Below are 19,015 nucleotides of genomic sequence, written 5' to 3' on the forward strand. Positions count from 1 at the left end.
AGAAGGAAAGATGAGTGGAAGAAGGAAAGAAGAGTGAAAGAGAAAAAGAGAGTGAAAATATTGAAAAAAGGAGATAAAAATGGAGTGAAGAAGAGAGATTGAGTGTGAGAGAAAGTAGACTGAGAGCGATAGAGAGAAAGATGGAGAGATGGAGAGAAAAAAAGTAGAGAATGGAAGGTGTCTTAATGTTCCTAGTTACAGTTAAATTGAGAGGGACAGAGAAGAGGTTCCTTTGATTTGGCGCAGCTGTCAGTGAAGCACAGGTGCAAGCCAGTTTAAAGACCCTATTATGATGTCATAATGGCCCAATGTAAGTCAATGGGAAAATTTTGATTCGTTTTTATTTAATATCTTAAAAAGTATAAAGTTTGAATGAAGTTTCTACGTTAAGCGGTTCGGGCTGAATTAATCCCAGAAAAAGGTAATAAGAAGAAGAAGAAGAAGAAGAAGAAGAAGAAGCCTAGGAATAACAATACAGGGCATTTCATGCACTGTAATTACGCAAGTTGTCAAATGACATATTGAGATAGAACATACGTTTGACATGTGATTGAATAACAAACAACATTCTTGTTTTAAAGACTTCAATTTATTAATCTTTTTTAATTACATGTTATACTTAACATAATTTTAACAATCTCCCAGCAGGGAACATATTTGACATAAAAAAAATAAAATACACTGAACCAGTTTTAAAAGCCTACAGATGGCAAATAAACATAAGTGGTTTTCAATTGAAGGAATGGGTATAGCACACTACATGATTTTAGTAACGGGTGCTTGGATGCTATATGCCTGATAGGAGCGAAAAGCAGCACATTTGGACAATTCATAGTATTTACATAGTAGGCTATACTTAACGTACAAAGGAGTGTAATGACTGACCATGGTGTTGTATAGATACAGACGGGTAAGCAACACAACACAGTCCAATAAAATAATTGATCAACTTCCATGTAAGAAGTAGACAGGTGAGTTTTACTGTGCTTTCAAACCATACATCTGCATATTAGTGACATACTGTAGCCTACCAATCTCCTCAGTTGACTCTAAGAACTTTCTTCGGAACTGTGAGCTGACACTTACTCCATACACAATCATATTAATAAAAATAGAAAACAAAAAAAAACAATCTTGAGGCCTCTTTCCATTTCTATACTGCGGGTTTGTTTCTGTCTTTAAGGGATGAAGGTTTTTTTTGAAAGTGCATTTCTTGTACAGAAGGCAAGCTAATATTTTTGTCCCCGGCCCACCCCCTTCCGAATCGCCTCAATACACACAATAGCCATGCAGCAACCTGAGGATGAGCTTTTTGCCGGCTTTGAAATTCAAAACACAAGCCCCCATTTGTCCCAGGCCATTTCCTTCGCAATGAAGCCCCCTACTGGAGACTACTGCTTATGTAAAATAGAAACGAAATTCTACTAGAGGAAGGAGCTTGGGTCACACTGTATGAAAGGTCAACTGAACGGCAATGCTAAATCATGGTTCCACACAGCTTGTTCTATTTGGAAAACACAAGATGGACATGAAAATGTGCGTTCGGGAGATCTGAAGAAAATGATTTTATGCATCAGTGCCTTTTACAACACAATCGTTTACAGAGCAGTTGCGGTTGATTGTTCTGTGACACACTACGGCTCTTCCTGACAACTAACTGAAGAGTTGTATAATAGTGTCTACTAATGTGTATCGACACTGATACTGTTGCATTCAAACGTAATATCATACACTACTCTCAACATGAGAAAACATAAGTTGGGCTGCAAATGTTATATCAGGTTGGGGAAGAACATGGTTTTGCAGAATTCTCTAATTAGGTCATGGCAACCTTCCCCATGCACCAAACATATTCATTTCAAGGAATGTCAAATAAATGCTGATGATGTCGACAAATATAGAACTGCAATAGAGCAAAACAAATGTAGAGCACCTCTGAAAGACTACTCAGAATAAGCCGGAATAAGAGGAGGCTATGCACACTTGCACTGCTCTAAACCACTGCCATCAGTAATTAAAAAGATTGGGTAGGCTAGTCACCTGGGCTTGCTTTTACAATACATGTCAAAGGGCACCCGTGACAGGGCAGACTTAAAAATATCCTTATCATCCAGCCACCTTTTAGACTTTTTCACGTTCACCGGGTGACCCTTTAAATAAACTGCTTACCCTCACATTTACACAGTTGCCCGATTATGAGTGTTAATCAAAAAGCCCAATTAACCATTAGCTGAAACTAGGAAAAGATTAATGTGAGAGCTTGTTTAAAATTACACTTTCACATTTCAATCTACAACCACCAACACAGCAATCTGCTGAAATAGCCATACGTTTGCCCTGTCCAAAAAAACTTCACTTATTAGTTTGAATATGGTAAGATATGAAATTACTTCGGTTTGTTCATATAGGTGATCGTATTCTGACCAGAAGCTGGGGACCTAAACATGTAGTCTTTCTGTTGCTGTGAAACTATTGCTCACATCTGGTCACTGGGTCATAGATGAATAGGTAGGTATACACTTCTATATAAAGGTCTTCCACTGAAAGCTTCTGAGTGTTGAGTTGATTACATATTCGACATAACCTGGCAGAACCATGATGGAATAATGCTACAAGGAACACACAATGAACAGCTCACGAGAGGAGGTGAGGGAAGTAAGTGTAGTGTGTGTGTGTGTGTGTGTGTGTGTGTGTGTGTGTGTGTGTGTGTGTGTTTGTGTGTGTGTGTGTATGGGGCGGGGAAAATGGGGGTTTTCAAATGTGCCATCGACAGCTTTATAGTCTCTCAGTCCATGTATATGAAATGTGACAGGATGCCATTTTCTTCCTGGTGGGAGTGCGGGGCCTCCAATCACACGGGAGACGAGGTGGGAGCCTTTTGCATGGGGAGGAGTGGATATGTATATAGAGTCCCTCTTACATTTCCACCAGGTCCCTCCACCACACTCTCCACCCCCACAGCACAGCACAGAACTGTCTGAATCAGGAGGGGAGACGATGAAGAGGTGGAGGAAGAGGAGGTTTCGGAATCTTTTAGGAGTTCAGGTTTGTGTGAATTGAGTACCAAAAAGGTGAAACAGGAAGTCAAGTTGTTGGGGCATTGAGTGTTGGAAACTGCCTCCATGCCTCAGTAGGGCGAGGGGGGTGGGGTAGGGAGAGTGGGCCCTCTGTAGGAGGAGAGGAGAGGAGTGGAGTAGAGAGGTTGTGACAGGAGGAGGGCAGCATCCCAGGAGAGCTCAAACTTGGGACTCTCCCACTCCTGGCTTGGGGTGCAGCGCCTGTGGGTACCTCAAGCAAAGGCGGCGGGGGCAGAGAGAGGTGTGAGGGGCTGTGGGGTTTTGATCATAGACAGAACAACTTTTGACTGTGGTAGGCTAGGATGGAGGGGCCACCATATCTGGAGCGTGCAGACTTGAAGAGGGCAATGACACCTTTCTGCTCCTGCAGGTGGGCACGGTTTCTCCCTGGAGAGCACTGAGCATGTGGGAGGGGGGCAGCATAGGTGTGTGATGTAGTCGAGTAAGGCAGTGTCTCGTATCAGGAGAAGAGCTCAACCTTGATGAGGGCAATGGCTCTCCTAATCCTGCAGTCCTGCACGTCTTCCTACTCCTCTTTCACGGAGCGCTGCGCCTCCTGGAGCCGTAGTGGGGGTGGAGGGGTGGGGACTCAGGGGAGGGGGAGGAGGGTTGAGATGTGGTGGGGCACAGCCTCGTCTCAGGAGAGCTCCGACTTGCTGAGGGCGATGGCCAGCTCCAGGTCCTCCTGCTCCTGCTGCGTGAGTCGAGCCAAGCGCTCCTTCTCCTCGCGCTCGCTCTCACGCTTCGCCCACTCGATCATGTCCTCTTCCGTGGGGTACTGCTCCATAAAAACACACACACACACACACACACAAACACAAGACAACAGTCCCATCATTGGGATTGATGTAGTTACTGCTAAAAGACAGACCTTTAGTCAAAAACCTCCCGTCAGGTCGTGAATTAAGTTTTTGCAGGAGATCTATTACAGAAACTTGAGTGACAAGATGGAGTGTAGTGTTCTGGACCGGTAACTTATTCCCAAAACAGGGAGCCAGTAATCAAACAGTAGTCATTTGATTGCACTGAAGAAAATATATTGTTTGTCAGTTTTTTGGGGGGGGGGGGGGAATTAATAATTCAATCGGCTATGACATAATTTATGGGCATTGACATGGAAAACGAAACTGACACAAATGATCTGGCAATCACCACAAGTGAAAAGCGATCATGACGATCAAGTGAATCATTTGGGACAATGACTTGGGAAAAACCTGTAAAAAGTGTCACAAACTAGGACATTCTGCACATATGAATGTCAGGGTTTTTCCACACTTGTGGCATATGATGAAGGCAGCGATCACATCAGAGGTCATATGAGGAAGGCAGCGAATACACCAGGGGTCATATGAGGAAGGCAGCGATCACACCAGAGGTCAGCAAAGGTCAGGCTTGACATGAGGTTAGAAATAGTAGAGGACAAAGCAGCGGTTGCAAAGGCCTTACTGCAGAGGACTGCACTTCTGGTCAAGTGATGGTTGATTCATCATTTAACAGATCATGAAGGCGTGCACAACTGGCATACATTTTTATGTAATGCAAACAACATTTATTGACCTTAAAGAAAACATGTTTGCTAGATGGTGGATATGAATATATTTAACAACTTTGTAATCATAATCAACTTTGTAGTCGTATCAAGGATTGAAATTTGGTCTTTAAATCTCAGTTTTCGATTAACCAATAAATGTGAAATTACAAAAAGTGGACATGACAGTTTAATTATTCCACATGCTGTTAATCACACACTAGGGTGAATGATGGATCTACGCAATGAAAATGTAAATCACTTTAGAAGCATTTGAGATATTCACCTCTTACCATTCCAGTGACATTGTGGTTCTGGGATCATGTAAAATGTGATTTAAATCTTTACAAAGGACAATCATATTACTATAATAGAGCCGTATGATGATTATCTGATAGAGGATTCTATATAACATAACATGTGAGGCCTCTGATTCCATATGAGAATCTATGAGACTTCTGCTTCCTGTGAATTCACACGAGGCAATCTATGAGCCCATGCTATGAGCTTCTGTTCCCATACGAGAAGAAAATAATCTAAGACACATCAAGCTCTGCATAGAAACATCTACTTCCATATCGAAAATGTACTAGGCCATTGCTTTCCAATGAGAAAATGTATAAAGCCTCTAGTTCCACAGGAGACAATATGGCCACTTCTTGCATACGAGGCGATGTATAAGGCCATTAGCTCCATATGCAATGTTTGAGGTTCCAATATGAGAAAATACATTGTTATAACAATAGCAATGGACACAAAGAGCCCAGGCATGGATTTGGCACCTTTATGTGACATTTTTATTGAGTAAACTTTGGTGTAGATAGAGAGCATCCTGGGTGAAGTGAGTGAGAAAGAGAGACTATTCCTCCTTCATCCCAAGGTTGATGGGGAGAGAGAGAGAGAGAGAGAGAGAGAGAGAGAGAGAGAGGGAGGGAGGCTGTGCCAGAGAGGAAGAGTGGATTTGTGGGATGCAAAGGGTTGCATGGAGGGATGGAGAGATGGAGGGATGGATGGCTATGATTCCACAGTGAGTGAGAGCGAATGAGAAAGCTGTTTGAGATGACCGTTGTGGGCAGAGAGGAGTGAGCCAATCACAACAGAAGAACACGGTTAGTTCGTGCAGCACGGCATCACAGGACCGGTAGATTGGTGGAAGGGGAGGTGGGGGAGTGGCTAGGGGAGTGCGTGGGTGAGGAGCTTCAGTCAAGCCGGTTTCCTGGTGCCCTGCACCATGGAAGTGCCGTTTGGGTCACAAGGTGCCAAAGCAAGCAGTCTAGCCTCACCATCCACAGCCAATGGGGAGAGAATAGGGGCTGATGACAACTCTGTAAGGCTTATGGTAAAAGCATGAGGGAGAGCTTTCAGTGCAGTGAGAAAACTAGCATTAAAGGTGCTTAGATCAAACTGAATTATCATTACAATCATATTCAGTTACAGCTCTCCTCTTTCAGTTCAATTGCACAAATTATCATACAAATTATTAATTATATATCAATAGTTTTTAATATATCTGTTTATATACAAAAGTAGAACAGAACAATTATGAAAGACCTACAATTGACATACAAAACATGAACAACAACGTAAACAAAGAGAAAAAAGGTCCTTCAGTATTGCTTGTAGTCATAATGTCTCTCTGGCATCTTGATCACATTAAAAACAAACCCATAGAAAAGCCCCTCTACTTTTAAGGGTTACAGGCTGAGCGAGTTGTCTTAGAGAGGAGGGGGGCAGGATCGAGTGATTGGCTGTGGATGAGGGGGGGCAGACACTGCTGTTTGGTTGGGGAGGGGGGGGGGGTGAAAGAGAGGAGGAGGTGGGAGGGTCACTACTGAGATTCGGGAGGAGGCGGCGAGGGGGTGGGGGTGGCAGAGGAGGTGCTCACTTTGTCGAAGCTGGCAAACCCCTCGGGCTGGCGTGGTGGCTGGCGGGGGGAGGAGGGGGCGAAGGGGTCCGGGGCCGAGTCTTTGGCAGGGAGGGAGGCGAAGTCACCTGCAGTCATGAAGCCCCGGCGACTGAAGGAGTCAGACGAATCGGACCGAGCGATGTTGGACCGCTTGCCTGAAAAGCACACACACACACCACACACACACGAGCAAACAAACACATGCATACACACGCACACACACCCGCTTAGACCAAGTAAAAATATAAAAATTTGCCACCTCAAAATACTATCTCTATAATATCTGATTTTTAAGTTGTTAGATTGCCATTTTAATGTCGGTATGGCCCAAAATTCAGATTACTGCTACCGCCTTCTCAAACCAAGCTTGAAATCGTAGAGTGGATAATACGAAGCACTTCCAGAACGCACTGGGTCTCACCTGGAGGTGGAGGGGGAGGTCTGGTGGGCGTACCCGTCTTGGGGGGCAGGGCTGGGGGGGTGTCTGAGCTGCTGGACTGGCTGTCCTCCTTGAACAGGTTCTTGTTGGTTGAGGTATTGGCTGCAGCAAATGGGTCAGCACCATTCGACTGGGGCACGAGTGAATGAGCCAACACACAAACACACAAACCTCATTAGGTCATCCAGTTACACCCACAGGACGCTTCCCCAGTAGATTATTCAATAAGCACTCCTTCCTGGTTTGAGACGCATGTCACACTGTGACGGGCTATCTCCGGCTACTTAGGTTGACAGAATGCCTCTCTAATGGCACTGGAGGCAGCCTACCAGTGGCCAGAGCCTCTACTATGGCCACCAAGCCAACAGTCTCTCCACCAAACAGGTCCAGAGCTGCCACAGCCACTACTACTGACGCAACCTAGCAGTAGTGAAAGTCACACTAAATTATGCCTTACCTTTGCTAATGCGCTGAAATCAGCAAACCCTCCGCCAAACGACTCACTTCCAAACATGGCAGCGAATGGATCTACAGTTGAAAAAAAAAGGGAGAAAAAGAAGCATTCAGACAGTGGTGTCAGGAGGAAGACGTGTAATACAACTCCTCTCCAGCAGAAGGCTCCCTGCTCCTCAACTCAAGCTCACCTGGATCAGAATCTGTGTTTACTACCGTTCCTCCAGGAGCGAAGGGATCGTTGGTGGCCGATGATGGATCCTTCTATGAAGACCCACACAGAGGGGAATGTTCAGTCAAAATCGGTTCTAAATGGTGCTTAAATGCTTAGGTGCTATGCGACAAAGACAGTGTTACATACTGAAAAATCATCGGGTTAATTTGATACATTAACATGGGTTAAGATGCAAATAAGTGCAGACCATCTATGTGCTGTTATATATTGATATTAGTGGATGGATGAGGATGTATTTGATGTGCTGATAAGTGAAAAAACCTAAATGACCTAAACCTAAATTTAGTTTCTTAGACCACAAGTTTACAATCAGATCACTTGGTGGTCACTTTAGTGTGGATACAAAGGCAGCCTGTGTGTGTGTGTGTGTGTGTGTGTGTGTGTCACCCACCATGGGTCCATCAGTACCGGGCAGCGCACTGGTGAAAGGATCTGGCCCGCCCTGCGAGCTGAAAGGGTCTGCGTCTCCAAGGGCAGCCATCTTGGATGCAAAGGGGTCTGCGTCGGATATGTTGTTGGCCTTGGAGCTGAAGGGATCCTTGGGCGTGGTGGTTGCCGTGGCGCCGCTGGATTGGGAGCCGAAAGGATCTGGGGCCGCTGCGGTGTTGTTGAGCTGCGTGGCAAACGGGTCGGCCTCGGGGGCCCCTCCCGCTCCGCCGAAGGGGTCGACCGAGCCGAACGGGTCGGCAGAGGGGAAGGGAGCGGCGGCTGGGGGCTGCTTAAAGAAGGAGTCCGCCGCAAACGGGTCGCTGCCCTTGAAGGGGTCACCGCCAAAGGGATCTGAGATGGTACACAAGACAGAGACTTAATCGAGGGTAAACATACTACTCAAGGGAAACAGCACTTGGCAGCTATGAATGCGCCATTTTCTGATGCTATCAGAAGTAAGAAGCTTAAGAACATACCAGAGACATCCACTTTACTGAACGGGTCATCTTTAAACGGATCATCTGCAAAACACAAGGGGAAAGATCCAATCAGGTATCATCCTGGTATCAGCCTTTCAATCTGGTATCTCAGTGACTCTCCGTAGGGGCAGCTTGGAAGTTAGAGAAGTGGGCTTGGGACTGAAAAATCACCGGCTCGATTCCCTGGACCAGCAGGGTGGGGAGTGAATGAACAGTGTCTTCCACTGTCCCACAACACCCATAGCAGAAGTGCTGTTGAGAAAGGCACCTTACCCCCAACTGTTTCTAGTGTGTGTGTGTGTGTATGTGTTTACTGCTCACAGATGTGTTCAATGCAGATCAAATCCCTTTGTGTTTGTGTTTTTTTCTGTGTGTGTGTGTGTGTGTGTGTGTGTATGTGTTTACTGCTCACAGATGTGTTCAATGCAGAGGTCAAATGCCCGTGTGTGTGCGTGTGTGTAAGCATATTGGCAAAAAAAAATGATTCCAAATTCAAATTCATGGCGAAAAAAACTATGTTAACCTGAAATCACTGAGGACAATGTTAATTGTGTGTCTGTATGAGCACGTCTCTCTCTTACGGTCGGTAAAGGGGTCGGACTGGAAGAAGTCCATGCTGGAGACGGTGTCCTGGATGGAGCCAGCAGGTGGCGCTGCTGGTGCTGCTGGTCCTGGTGCCTGGGGCTGAGAGGACCCTTCTGCCTGCTCTGGGACAGGAGACTCCCCCTGCTGGGGGACACCAGGTTTACATTTACATTTAGTCAGTTAGCAGTTATTCAAAGCGACTTAAGGATGTATATACATTTTACATTTTAACACTGATGGCACAATGCACATCAGGAGCAATTAGGGGTTCAGTGTCTTGCTCAAGGACGCTACGACAGGGAATCGAAGCAACCTTCTGATTACTAAACAACTTCTCTACCTCCCTTACCACTGTCGCCCCTAGGTACAACCCAGTCACAAAACACAGCACAACCAATTTACAATACAGTCCTAAAAACAGATGCAACACATCCACAATCAACTCACAACCTGATGGCATCATCCAACCCAACCCTGACCCTTCATGACCCTTTAACATTCCCCTCATTACCCTGTGCTTCCACAGCACATCATCGTAACTTGTAGGGGAGGTGCAGAGTTTCCTTAACCTTTCAGAACGTAGGTTTTTTTTTTACCAACCTACCGCAGTGGGTGAGTTTTTTTTCTGGCTGATTTGAATGTTCTACAGAATGTTCTACGGGAACATTCTACAGTCATTGTTAAGGCTTCAAGCAAATTATTATGCAGAGTTTTCCTGATCTGATATGCTATCTAGACGTTTTTATCAGTAGCGTAGGCTATTCATTAAAAATATTAGACAAATATCAGACTTATCAACAAGTGCTTCTTTGTCAACCGTGTGACGTCATCACAACACCATAGGCCGACAGGTGCCTGCACGTTTGTAGCGATGATAATGTCGTGGCAGTAGTTACCAGCCAGTCTCACATGAATTTGTCATCACCTGGCCCAACAATTGATGATTGTCAACGACTATTTCCTTTCCTCACATGGATTCAACAAAGGGTAAGTGACCTTATAATGTCTTTCTTTATTATATACAGAAAACATCAGAGTTGTAAATTAGGCTATACAAATCGATGTCAAACCGTTTGTAGGTCAATAGAGCTAGTTAGCGGAATATGAGGTGTTGTGATGTGATGTGATATGATGTGTAAATGCAATGCAATCGCGTGAATGCAAAACAATACAAATGTGAATACAATCCATGTCGAACTGTAGGCCAATAGAGCTAGCTAGATGTGAAAATAACGTGGAAATATACTCCAGAAAGTGAACGTCTAATTCAGTCGATTCCACAACAGTAGCCGATTATTTTTTTTGCGCAAATCCAGAGCTAGTCAGATGAGGCAAACGAGAAGTTGAGGTGAAATTACCTTATTTTTGTGCACAGATACCACATATCAGTGTATTACTTTGCGAAGTTAATGTAGTCAATATCAAATACAAGGCAGTTTAGAGTAGATTTTGGGAACATGATAAATGTCGAACAGTGATTTTGAGTAAAAGTTAGGCTAAGTGTGTACAACTCTATAGCAAACTATTTGAATATTTCAAGAAACCAGAACCATGGATTTTTAAAAGAGGCCAATTACTTTTATGCGCTCATGGACACAAACACAAGCACACACGGACACACATTCACTCATGAACAGGTTTTCATTTGATGACTGTGTTGAGACATCAACGTATCTATGCTTATGCGATGAACAGTGTTTGTACCGTAGGTTTATGCGGTTGTGTCTTTACATTTTGGCCATTACACTAACAGACTGGTATTTCTGTATGTTTCAGCTGGTGAAGATGTCCCGAATTTTATCATCAGTGAGCTGCTGCCTCCTTTCAACATTTCTTGTCATGTTTATTTAGTTTTGTGAGTTTAAGTTTACGCTACTTGTTTTTCTGTAATAAATGAATGAATGCGATGCAGGTATCGGTGTGTCGTTATTTTTTTAAAACCGTTGCATGTTGTGGATGCGCTGATAGTGCGCAAATTTGATATGTCAGTGAAAAGTGATTGTAATATGAAAAGGTGTCTGCGCAGTTTGTGTGCATCAATGATGAGACTACAATTATGCGTATCCTAGGAGCGTATGCCTCTAATCTTGTCAGCTCAGCTGCGATGCTGGTTTTCATATCGAGATGTCGTTGGAATTGATGTTTGGCTGAACATTGAGTAATGAACCATACATGTTATTTTCAGTTATGTATATTTAATTTACCATTATTTCCCTACGGGGATTAATACAAGTTTCATGAAAAAAAAAAAAACACTTGTTGTGCTTGTCTTGTACCGGAGATCGTGTCTTCCCTATACTTGCAAACGTTGTAACTTTGTCATGTACAATTGGACGTGGACCACTCAATATAGTAAGTCTACATATAGTAAACAAAATGATACTGACAAGACCATTTTAAGAGGCATAATGGATGAAGGTGGCTGAATGTACAATGTTAGCTCACGTTAGCGAAGTTAGGCCCAATTTACACACAGGTTTTCGCGATGTCGGTACAGCCGACATCTGTACACCGACAGTTTTTTTCAGCGTCTAAACGCAAATTTAACTGTCGGTGTGCCGATGTCGGCCGAATTTCAGCCGACAGCCCCGTACCATTCGCCCGACATCTTCAAAGTGCGTGTAAACGCGACCCGACATCTGTAAGGCATATTACAGACAGTGTTGCTAGGCAACATCGCTATCAACAGAGGCAAACTGAGAAACTTCCTGCGGTGTGTGTAAATGCGCCCCGACATCTACGCGCAGATGTCGCGAAGATGTCGCCGACATCGCGAAAACCTGTGTGTAAATTGGGCCTTAGTAACCCACACACAGGCTTATTGTTACGCGGCTTTTTGGAACGCTCCTGTCGCCACATTCTGTCACATCCATGTGTCGGTACGTCTTTGCGGAAAATTGGCTGCTGTCACATCTATGTGACGCTACGTTCTGAAAGGTTAAGGGTCAATTGGCACAATGCTTATGAAGCAGAGCTACTGTAGACATAATACAATAGTGAATTCAGACCAATATGCATTAACACTTCCAACACTAAGGCCTTTTTTGACTCTGTTAAGTTGTCTGCCATGGCTGATATTTTTGTATATTTCACCTAACTAAAAACCATGAGGCCAAAGTGGCATTTATGATTATATTCTAGAACACCTCAGCAAAAAAAATGAAAGTAAAAGGAATGTAGTAAAACGCTAGGTTACGTATGTAACCATGGTTCTATGAATTCCGGATGACCGCCAGAGGCGGTGCTTTCAGCACTGGATGTCTATCGCGTATACGTGTAGTTCGAGTATTTGTATCAACAAAAGTCACCTATGACCTGGGTGACGTATGCCCTTTGTCCCGGTACTAAAGGCACGCCCACCCAGGAATCGCTCCTTCACAATCTTCTCGCGAATATTCCGAGTGACTGCTAAGCTCTGGCGGTCATCCGAAACTCATAGAAGCATGGTTACATACGTAACCTAGCGTTCTATTTCATTTCTCCTGACCGCCAGAGGCGGTGCTTTCAGCACTGGATGACTAATACCCACAAAGTCACGAGGAAATCCTACCTTATTCCCGCTGTAAGGGTGTAGGAAGGACAGCTGCCGCCACTGGGTTGTGAGGGACCACATTAACCCTATAAAACCTTGCAAATGTGCAGGTTGAGGCCCATGATGCAGCTGTACAGATATCTGAAAGGGGGACACCTCTTAGGGCTGCCCACGATGTACATACACTCCTGGTTGAGTGTCCTCGGACCGGGAGGCTACTGCTCCTATAGGCACAAGTAATAGCGTCCACAATCCACTGGGATAGCCGCTGCTTTGATAAGCTGTGCCCTCTCCTTTGTCCTGTATGACAGAGAAACAGTGAATCCGACTGGCGTAATTCCACAGTCCTATTAATATGTCCTTAGTGCTCTCACTGGGCACAAAAGGTAGGTGCTCTGCTCCTGCTCATCCCCCTCAGTTGGGAGTTCCAACGCTGCCAGACTGAGGGGCTGGTTTGTGTAGGATGATACGTTTTTGGGGAGAAAAGCCGGATTCGGCCACAAAGTCACCCCTGTGCCTCCAGGGTTCCAATGAAGGCATTCCTGGCTTACGGATAATGCGTGTAGCTCCCCTACTCGCTTAGCTGATGCCATGGCCACGAGAAATGCGGTCTTCACAGACAGCCATTTCAATTCCACCATGTCTAAGGGTTCAAATGGGGACTGACATAGTGCCTTTAGCACTATGGGCAAGTCCCAAGAGGGCACTGGGCTTCGCTGAGGAGGCCTTAGACGTAGAGCCCCTCTAAGGAAGCGGGTTACTAGTGGATGGGACCCAACTGTCACACCATCTACCCTGCTGTGCCGGGCTGAGATGGCGGCCACATAAACCTTGATGGTGAAGGCTGCAAGGCCTCCATCAAAACGGGACTGGAGAAAGAGGAGAATCACCGGTACAGGACACTGTGTAGGGTCCTGCTTCTGTGATTGGCACCACTCGCAAAACAGTTTCCACCTATTTGTGTACAACGCATTGGTGGAAGGTGCCCGGGAGCTAAGGATGGTCCTTACCACTGCTGGGTCACATGACCCTAGCAACGGCTCTGGCCCTTCAGAGGCCAGACCCAAAGCTGCAGCTGCGCTGGGTTCGGGTGCCAGATTTGACCCTCCAGCTGTGAGAGGAGGTCCAGCCTCACAGGGAGGCACCATGGTTCCCCCTCTAGTAATCTGTGCAAGATTGGGAACCACACTCGTCCTGGCCATCTGGGAGCTACAAGTAACACCTTGTGGTTCCCTCTGAGGATCCTGTCCAGAGTGGGCAGGATCAGTGGCAGCGGGGGGAAGGCGTATAGCAGCTGGTTCGGCCACGCATGGGCCAGTGCATCCTGGCCCAAGGGGCTTGTAGATTCCCCGAGGGAAAACCAAAGGGGACAGTGAGTTGTTGACTGGGAGGCAAAAAGATCCACCCCTGCCCTGCCATATCTCCGCCAGGTCGCTTCCACCACTTGTGGGTGTAGCCTCCATTCCCCAGGAGGTGGGTGCTGCCGGGATAGCAAATCCGCGGCCGTGTTCTGAACGCCTGGCAGGTGCATTGCCTTCAGGCTCAGAAAGTGTGGATAGGCCCACAGCCACAGCTGTTGGGCCAGCCTCAAGGCTTGTCTGGCCCTCGTGCTCCCCTGGTGGTTTACCTGGTAGACCACGGACATATTGTCTGTTCTCACCAGGACATGCTTTCCTACCAGCACTGGATGAAAATGTCTGAGCGCCAGCAGAACAGCCTGCAGCTCCAGTACATTGATGTGCTGTTCCTGCTGCTGAGGACTCCAGAGACCTCTGACTGTCCTGCATCGCCATACAGCTCCCCAACCTGCCATGGAAGCATCGGTGGCCATCACTTCCCTGCGGGAAGGTATGGCCCCCAAGGGAACCCCCTGGGTGAGATATGCCTCTCGCCTCCATGGGCGTAGCTTTGCCAGGCAACTGGCCGTGACTCTTACCGGCTTGTGCCTGTGGCAAGTGGGGTGCAAGCCCAGGTCGTTTAGCCAAATTTGTAGTGGCCGCAATGACAGCAGGCCCAAAGGGACCACTGACGAGGCCGCTGTGAGCATGCCCAGCAGTCTCAAAAAGGATGTTGTTGACCCGTTGTTGAGAGGGGGAAGCAACCATCAGCCGTGAGTCCAGCTGGATGCCAATAAATACGGTCTGCTGACTGGGCACCAGGGAGCTCTTTTCCTGGTTTATTCTTAGCCCTAGCCTGGTAACATGCGAGATTAGCAAACTTGACTCTCTGAGAGCCTCTGTCCTTGATTGGGAACAGACCAGCCAGTCGTCCAGATAGGGGAAAATGTGCATCCCTCTGGCTTGCAGTGGGGACAGTGCCGCTGCCACACATCTGGTGAAGACCCTGGGTGCCAGCGAGATCCTGAAGGGTAGCACGCAGAACTGGTAAGCTCTGCCCTCGAATGCAAACCGGAGAAACTGTCTGTGTCGAGGTGCAATAGGGATGTGGAAGTATGCATCCTTCAGGTCGATGGTTGTAAACCAGTCTCCCTGCTTGATGCCCTGCAGCACATCTGCTGTACGTAGCATGTGAAATCTTAAAACCCTGAGATGCGTGTTTAATCGCCTCAGGTCTAGTATAGGCCGGAGGCCCCCTCCCTTCTTTGGAATAATGAAATAAGTGGAGTAGAATCCACTGTTTCGTGAATGCCTGTCTAATGGCTCGATGGCGCCTTTCTCCAAGAGAGCCCAGATCTCCTGACGAAGGCCCAGAGCCTTGTTTGGGTCCTTTACGAAGGTCATCTTGACCCCGCGAAACCTCGGTGGTCTGCGTCGGAACTGTATGCTGTACCCCTGTGACAGGGTTGAAACAACCCAGGGGTCCGACGTACGCGCTTCCCAGCACCTGAGCTGCTGGTCTGTGAAGCGCCCGACCACGGGAGTGGAGCAGTCATTGTCTGTCCCCTCGCCCCCTCTGATATTTTGAGGGGCGACGGCCAGAGAACTGGCCTCGCTGTGGCAAGCGAGGGGGCTGGCTGGGGGCAGGTTGGCAAAACCCCTGTGACTGCTGCGCTCTTGGCTGGGTAACTTGTTGTGACCTCGACCAAGTCGTAACTGTTCCCATAGGGGGCCTCTGTGTGCCGGAAGCCTGACGGCTCAGACTGGCAAATTGTGTTCTGGCCTGTGTGACCAGTAGGCTACGCTCAAGGGTTTGCTGTGCGGCAGGGCCAAAAATCTGCCCTGGTATGACAGGCAGTGACAAAAGGGCTTTTCTGCACGGTTCCAACAGTGGAGACTGGGCCAACCATATCTGGCGTCGGGCCTGGGTTAACAAGGACATTAGCCTCCCCAACTCCCAGGTCATATAGGCGAATGTCTGCAGGGAGGTGTCGCTCAGACTTTGTGCCGAGGGGTCAGCTCCAGATGTTTGCAATGTCTCGGACAGAGCTAGCACCAGGTGCGACATTGAATTCCCCAGACGTGCGATACGCGCTGCTGCGTCGTAACTCTTGACAATGTAGTCATTTGTCTGACAGCACTGTGGCCGAGGACATCGAGCATCAGGCCGGAGTGCTTCCCCAGGCGTCAGCACCAGAGCAGCCACAACTGGCTCTACATTGGGCATGTGATCCAGGCCATGGGCAGATGAATCTTGCATACTAGAGAGTGCCCTACAGTCCCCTGGGAGATGCGAGAACCGTCTGGGATCTCCCCAGCATCTCTGCAGCTCCTCAATAAATGGGGCTGAGGGCGGAATATTAAAACCCGTAGGTGGAGCTGCCTTCCTGAAAAAGGCGCTCTGAGAAGAGGTCTGCAGTGGTGGTGTATCCAACCCCAGCCGTGCCAGTGCCATCTTCACTGTGGGTCTAACTGACTCCTGGCTTCTCTCGGAGCCTTTCTGTGTGGTGTGGCTCGTTCCCTGGAAGCTGGGAGGAGAGTCACCGGGGCTTTTCTCTGTCCCCTCCGCACCATATTATCCCCCAAGGCCTAGGCTCTCTGAAGCCATGGTGGAGAGTATATCCTCCTCGAGGATCTCATAGGCTGGTGACAATACTGGAGGGAGTGTGCCTGAAGGAGACCCTGGTGCAGCTGTAGCGGAAACACTAGCAGGCTGTGCAGCAGGTCGTTGCAGATTTAACAGTAATGTCTTTATTTCTGCAAACTCTGACGTCAGTGTCCACCTTCTTGGCAAGTGGATCAATCTTCCTGTGTTTCCCCCTACCAGATGGTTCCCGGGAATCAGGCCCACGGCGTTTGCTTGGTTTAGGAGAGATGGCTCTGCTTCTCTGTGTCGGGGGCGGCTCTAGCTGGGCCAGTCTCCCCAAACGCACAGATACGCTCATGCAGCTGCAGTTCATGCATGCTAGCTCTGTGAGCCCTTGCCTAAGGTGCTCAATACCTAAGCATGAGGGACACTTATCATGGCCGTCCTCTAGCTCAAGAGGGGCCCGACAATCAGTGCGTGTCATAGACATTGCAATATGTATCTATCTAAATATATATAAATATGAGTGATACTTCACCAGTAGCCTAAGCGAATAGCACTAGGCCCTGTTATACAAGATACTGTTATTCTTTTAGAGCGAACACGCTCCTCCTACACAGTTATCTTAACAAAATAATAAATGCTGACCAATTCAATAATGACCAAGCATCACTTTAGCCAATTTAGGCAGTGATAACGCTCACGTTAGGTAATGTAGGCTTCCGTTTAAGAGTTACCAATTACCAACCCGTGTAAACGCAGCCCGCAACAAACAAAAAAAATCGACAGGGCTAACAAACCTGTCCTGTTCTAGAGCGAACACACTCTTTTTAACAGTCATCAAACAATGTAGACATAGCGTGTTTACCGCATTAACAAAAGGTCGACAGGCTAACCACCTGTCCTGTTCTAGAGCGAACACACTCTTTTAACAGTCATCAAACAATGCAGACATAGCGTGTTTACCGCATTAACAAAAAAATCGACAGGGCTACAACCTGTCCTGTTTCAGAGCGGACACACTCGTAAACAGCTCACCAAACAAAAAATATGCGAGGAATTTCCAACTCGCTCAATGGGTTTCAACTATCAGTTTTTTAAGGCGAGAACACCTGTTCTGATTAGCCCCCTGCCTCAACCATTACCCAAGCGTGATTATTTCCACCCGGTACAACAATAGAAGAGGCAAAAAACTTACCTTTTTTTCTGATTATCCGACACTCTCCTGTAAAGGAACTACTCACCTTCCGCGAGAAGAATTAAGGAGCGATTCCTGGGTGGGCGTGCCTTTAGTACCAGGACAAAGGGCATACGTCACCCAGGTCATAGGTGACTTTTGTTGATACAAACACTCGAACTATACGCGATAGACATCCAGTGCTGAAAGCACCGCCTCTGGCGATCAGGAGAAATTAAATAGAACAAGTTTTTTATTAAAATGAAATCTCAAGACACTAAAATGAAATCTAGTTTTAGAGGTGCTCAGACTTTGTACAGTTTTCTTTTTTACTCTGAACCTTGTAAACATAGGTGTTTGCTCCACACAGGTCAGTTTAGCATTCAGAAAGTGTGTGGTTTCAATAGTAATTATAAGTTATATAGAAAGTGACACTTTTCTTCACTTAGACCACCATGCATATTGATGAGAAAGGTGTGAACATTCTGGGACATCTTGGTCAAAGACAATGGCCATGACGTAATGGCCCTGGAATGTCTTTGTGGCCCTCTATCCCCTACAGGTTTTCTTGACACAACATGAACCAATGGTGATCACTGAATTACCATCCCCTTATCATATGAATAGTTGTCATTTGCTAATGGGAGGGTCAAAACCTCACTCAGAGGCTGAAATGTGCAAAGGATAAGTTATACTCTCCTTACAAAGTGATTATCTATACTTTAGTTTCAAACTGTATATATTTAAAAAGTAAAGGGTTCAAGGTTGCTGTGGGTGTTAGTTTTATGTTTGTAGGACAAAAACTCGGGTTAAGAGGTGTCTGTGTCTGTGTCTGTGTCTGTGTCTGTGTCTGTGTCTGTGTCTGTGTCTGTGTCTGTGTCTGTGTCTGTGTCTGTGTCTGTGTCTGTGTCTGTGTCTGTGTCTGTGTCTGTGTCTGTGTCTGTGTCTGTGTCTGTGTCTGTGTCTGTGTCTGTGTCTGTGTCTGTGTCTGTGTCGTCTTGTTATACAACCTCAGGCTTCCCCATTCTGAGGTTTGAAAAACACTTTTTAACACTCAAATTTCTACAGCTATGTCCCATGCCTGCTGTTGCACTGAAGAATCATTCCCCTCAAAGTCCACAAGAGAGAAATGAGTTGAAAAGCCAAAGCGCATTATGCCATAGGCCTGTGTATATTATATACCATCTTCCACATCTACTAAATCTGTCCTGTCTCAGGTCTGGACTCCTACCTTAGGGTGTATGTGTTTCT

The 19,015-nt window shown here is 46.6% G+C and overlaps 1 protein-coding gene across 1 annotated transcript in view; it reads right to left on the reverse strand.

Moving 5' to 3' along the window:
* Positions 1–588: 588 nt before the first annotated feature.
* eps15 (epidermal growth factor receptor pathway substrate 15) overlaps positions 589–19,015 on the reverse strand; it is a gene marked incomplete at its 5' end in the record, with an annotated part of 57,657 nt that continues 39,230 nt past the window's right edge. The window contains 8 exons of the mRNA XM_080832479.1: positions 589–3,855; positions 6,491–6,666; positions 6,933–7,080; positions 7,408–7,478; positions 7,595–7,667; positions 8,030–8,418; positions 8,544–8,588; positions 9,128–9,275. Of these exons, the coding sequence (XP_080688605.1) occupies positions 3,715–3,855; positions 6,491–6,666; positions 6,933–7,080; positions 7,408–7,478; positions 7,595–7,667; positions 8,030–8,418; positions 8,544–8,588; positions 9,128–9,275 (1,191 nt within the window). The 3' untranslated portion in view covers positions 589–3,714. The remainder of the gene's footprint in view (positions 3,856–6,490; positions 6,667–6,932; positions 7,081–7,407; positions 7,479–7,594; positions 7,668–8,029; positions 8,419–8,543; positions 8,589–9,127; positions 9,276–19,015) is intronic.

The sequence above is a fragment of the Sprattus sprattus genome (genome assembly GCF_963457725.1).
Source record: "Sprattus sprattus genome assembly, chromosome: 2".
NCBI lineage: Eukaryota > Metazoa > Chordata > Actinopteri > Clupeiformes > Clupeidae > Sprattus > Sprattus sprattus.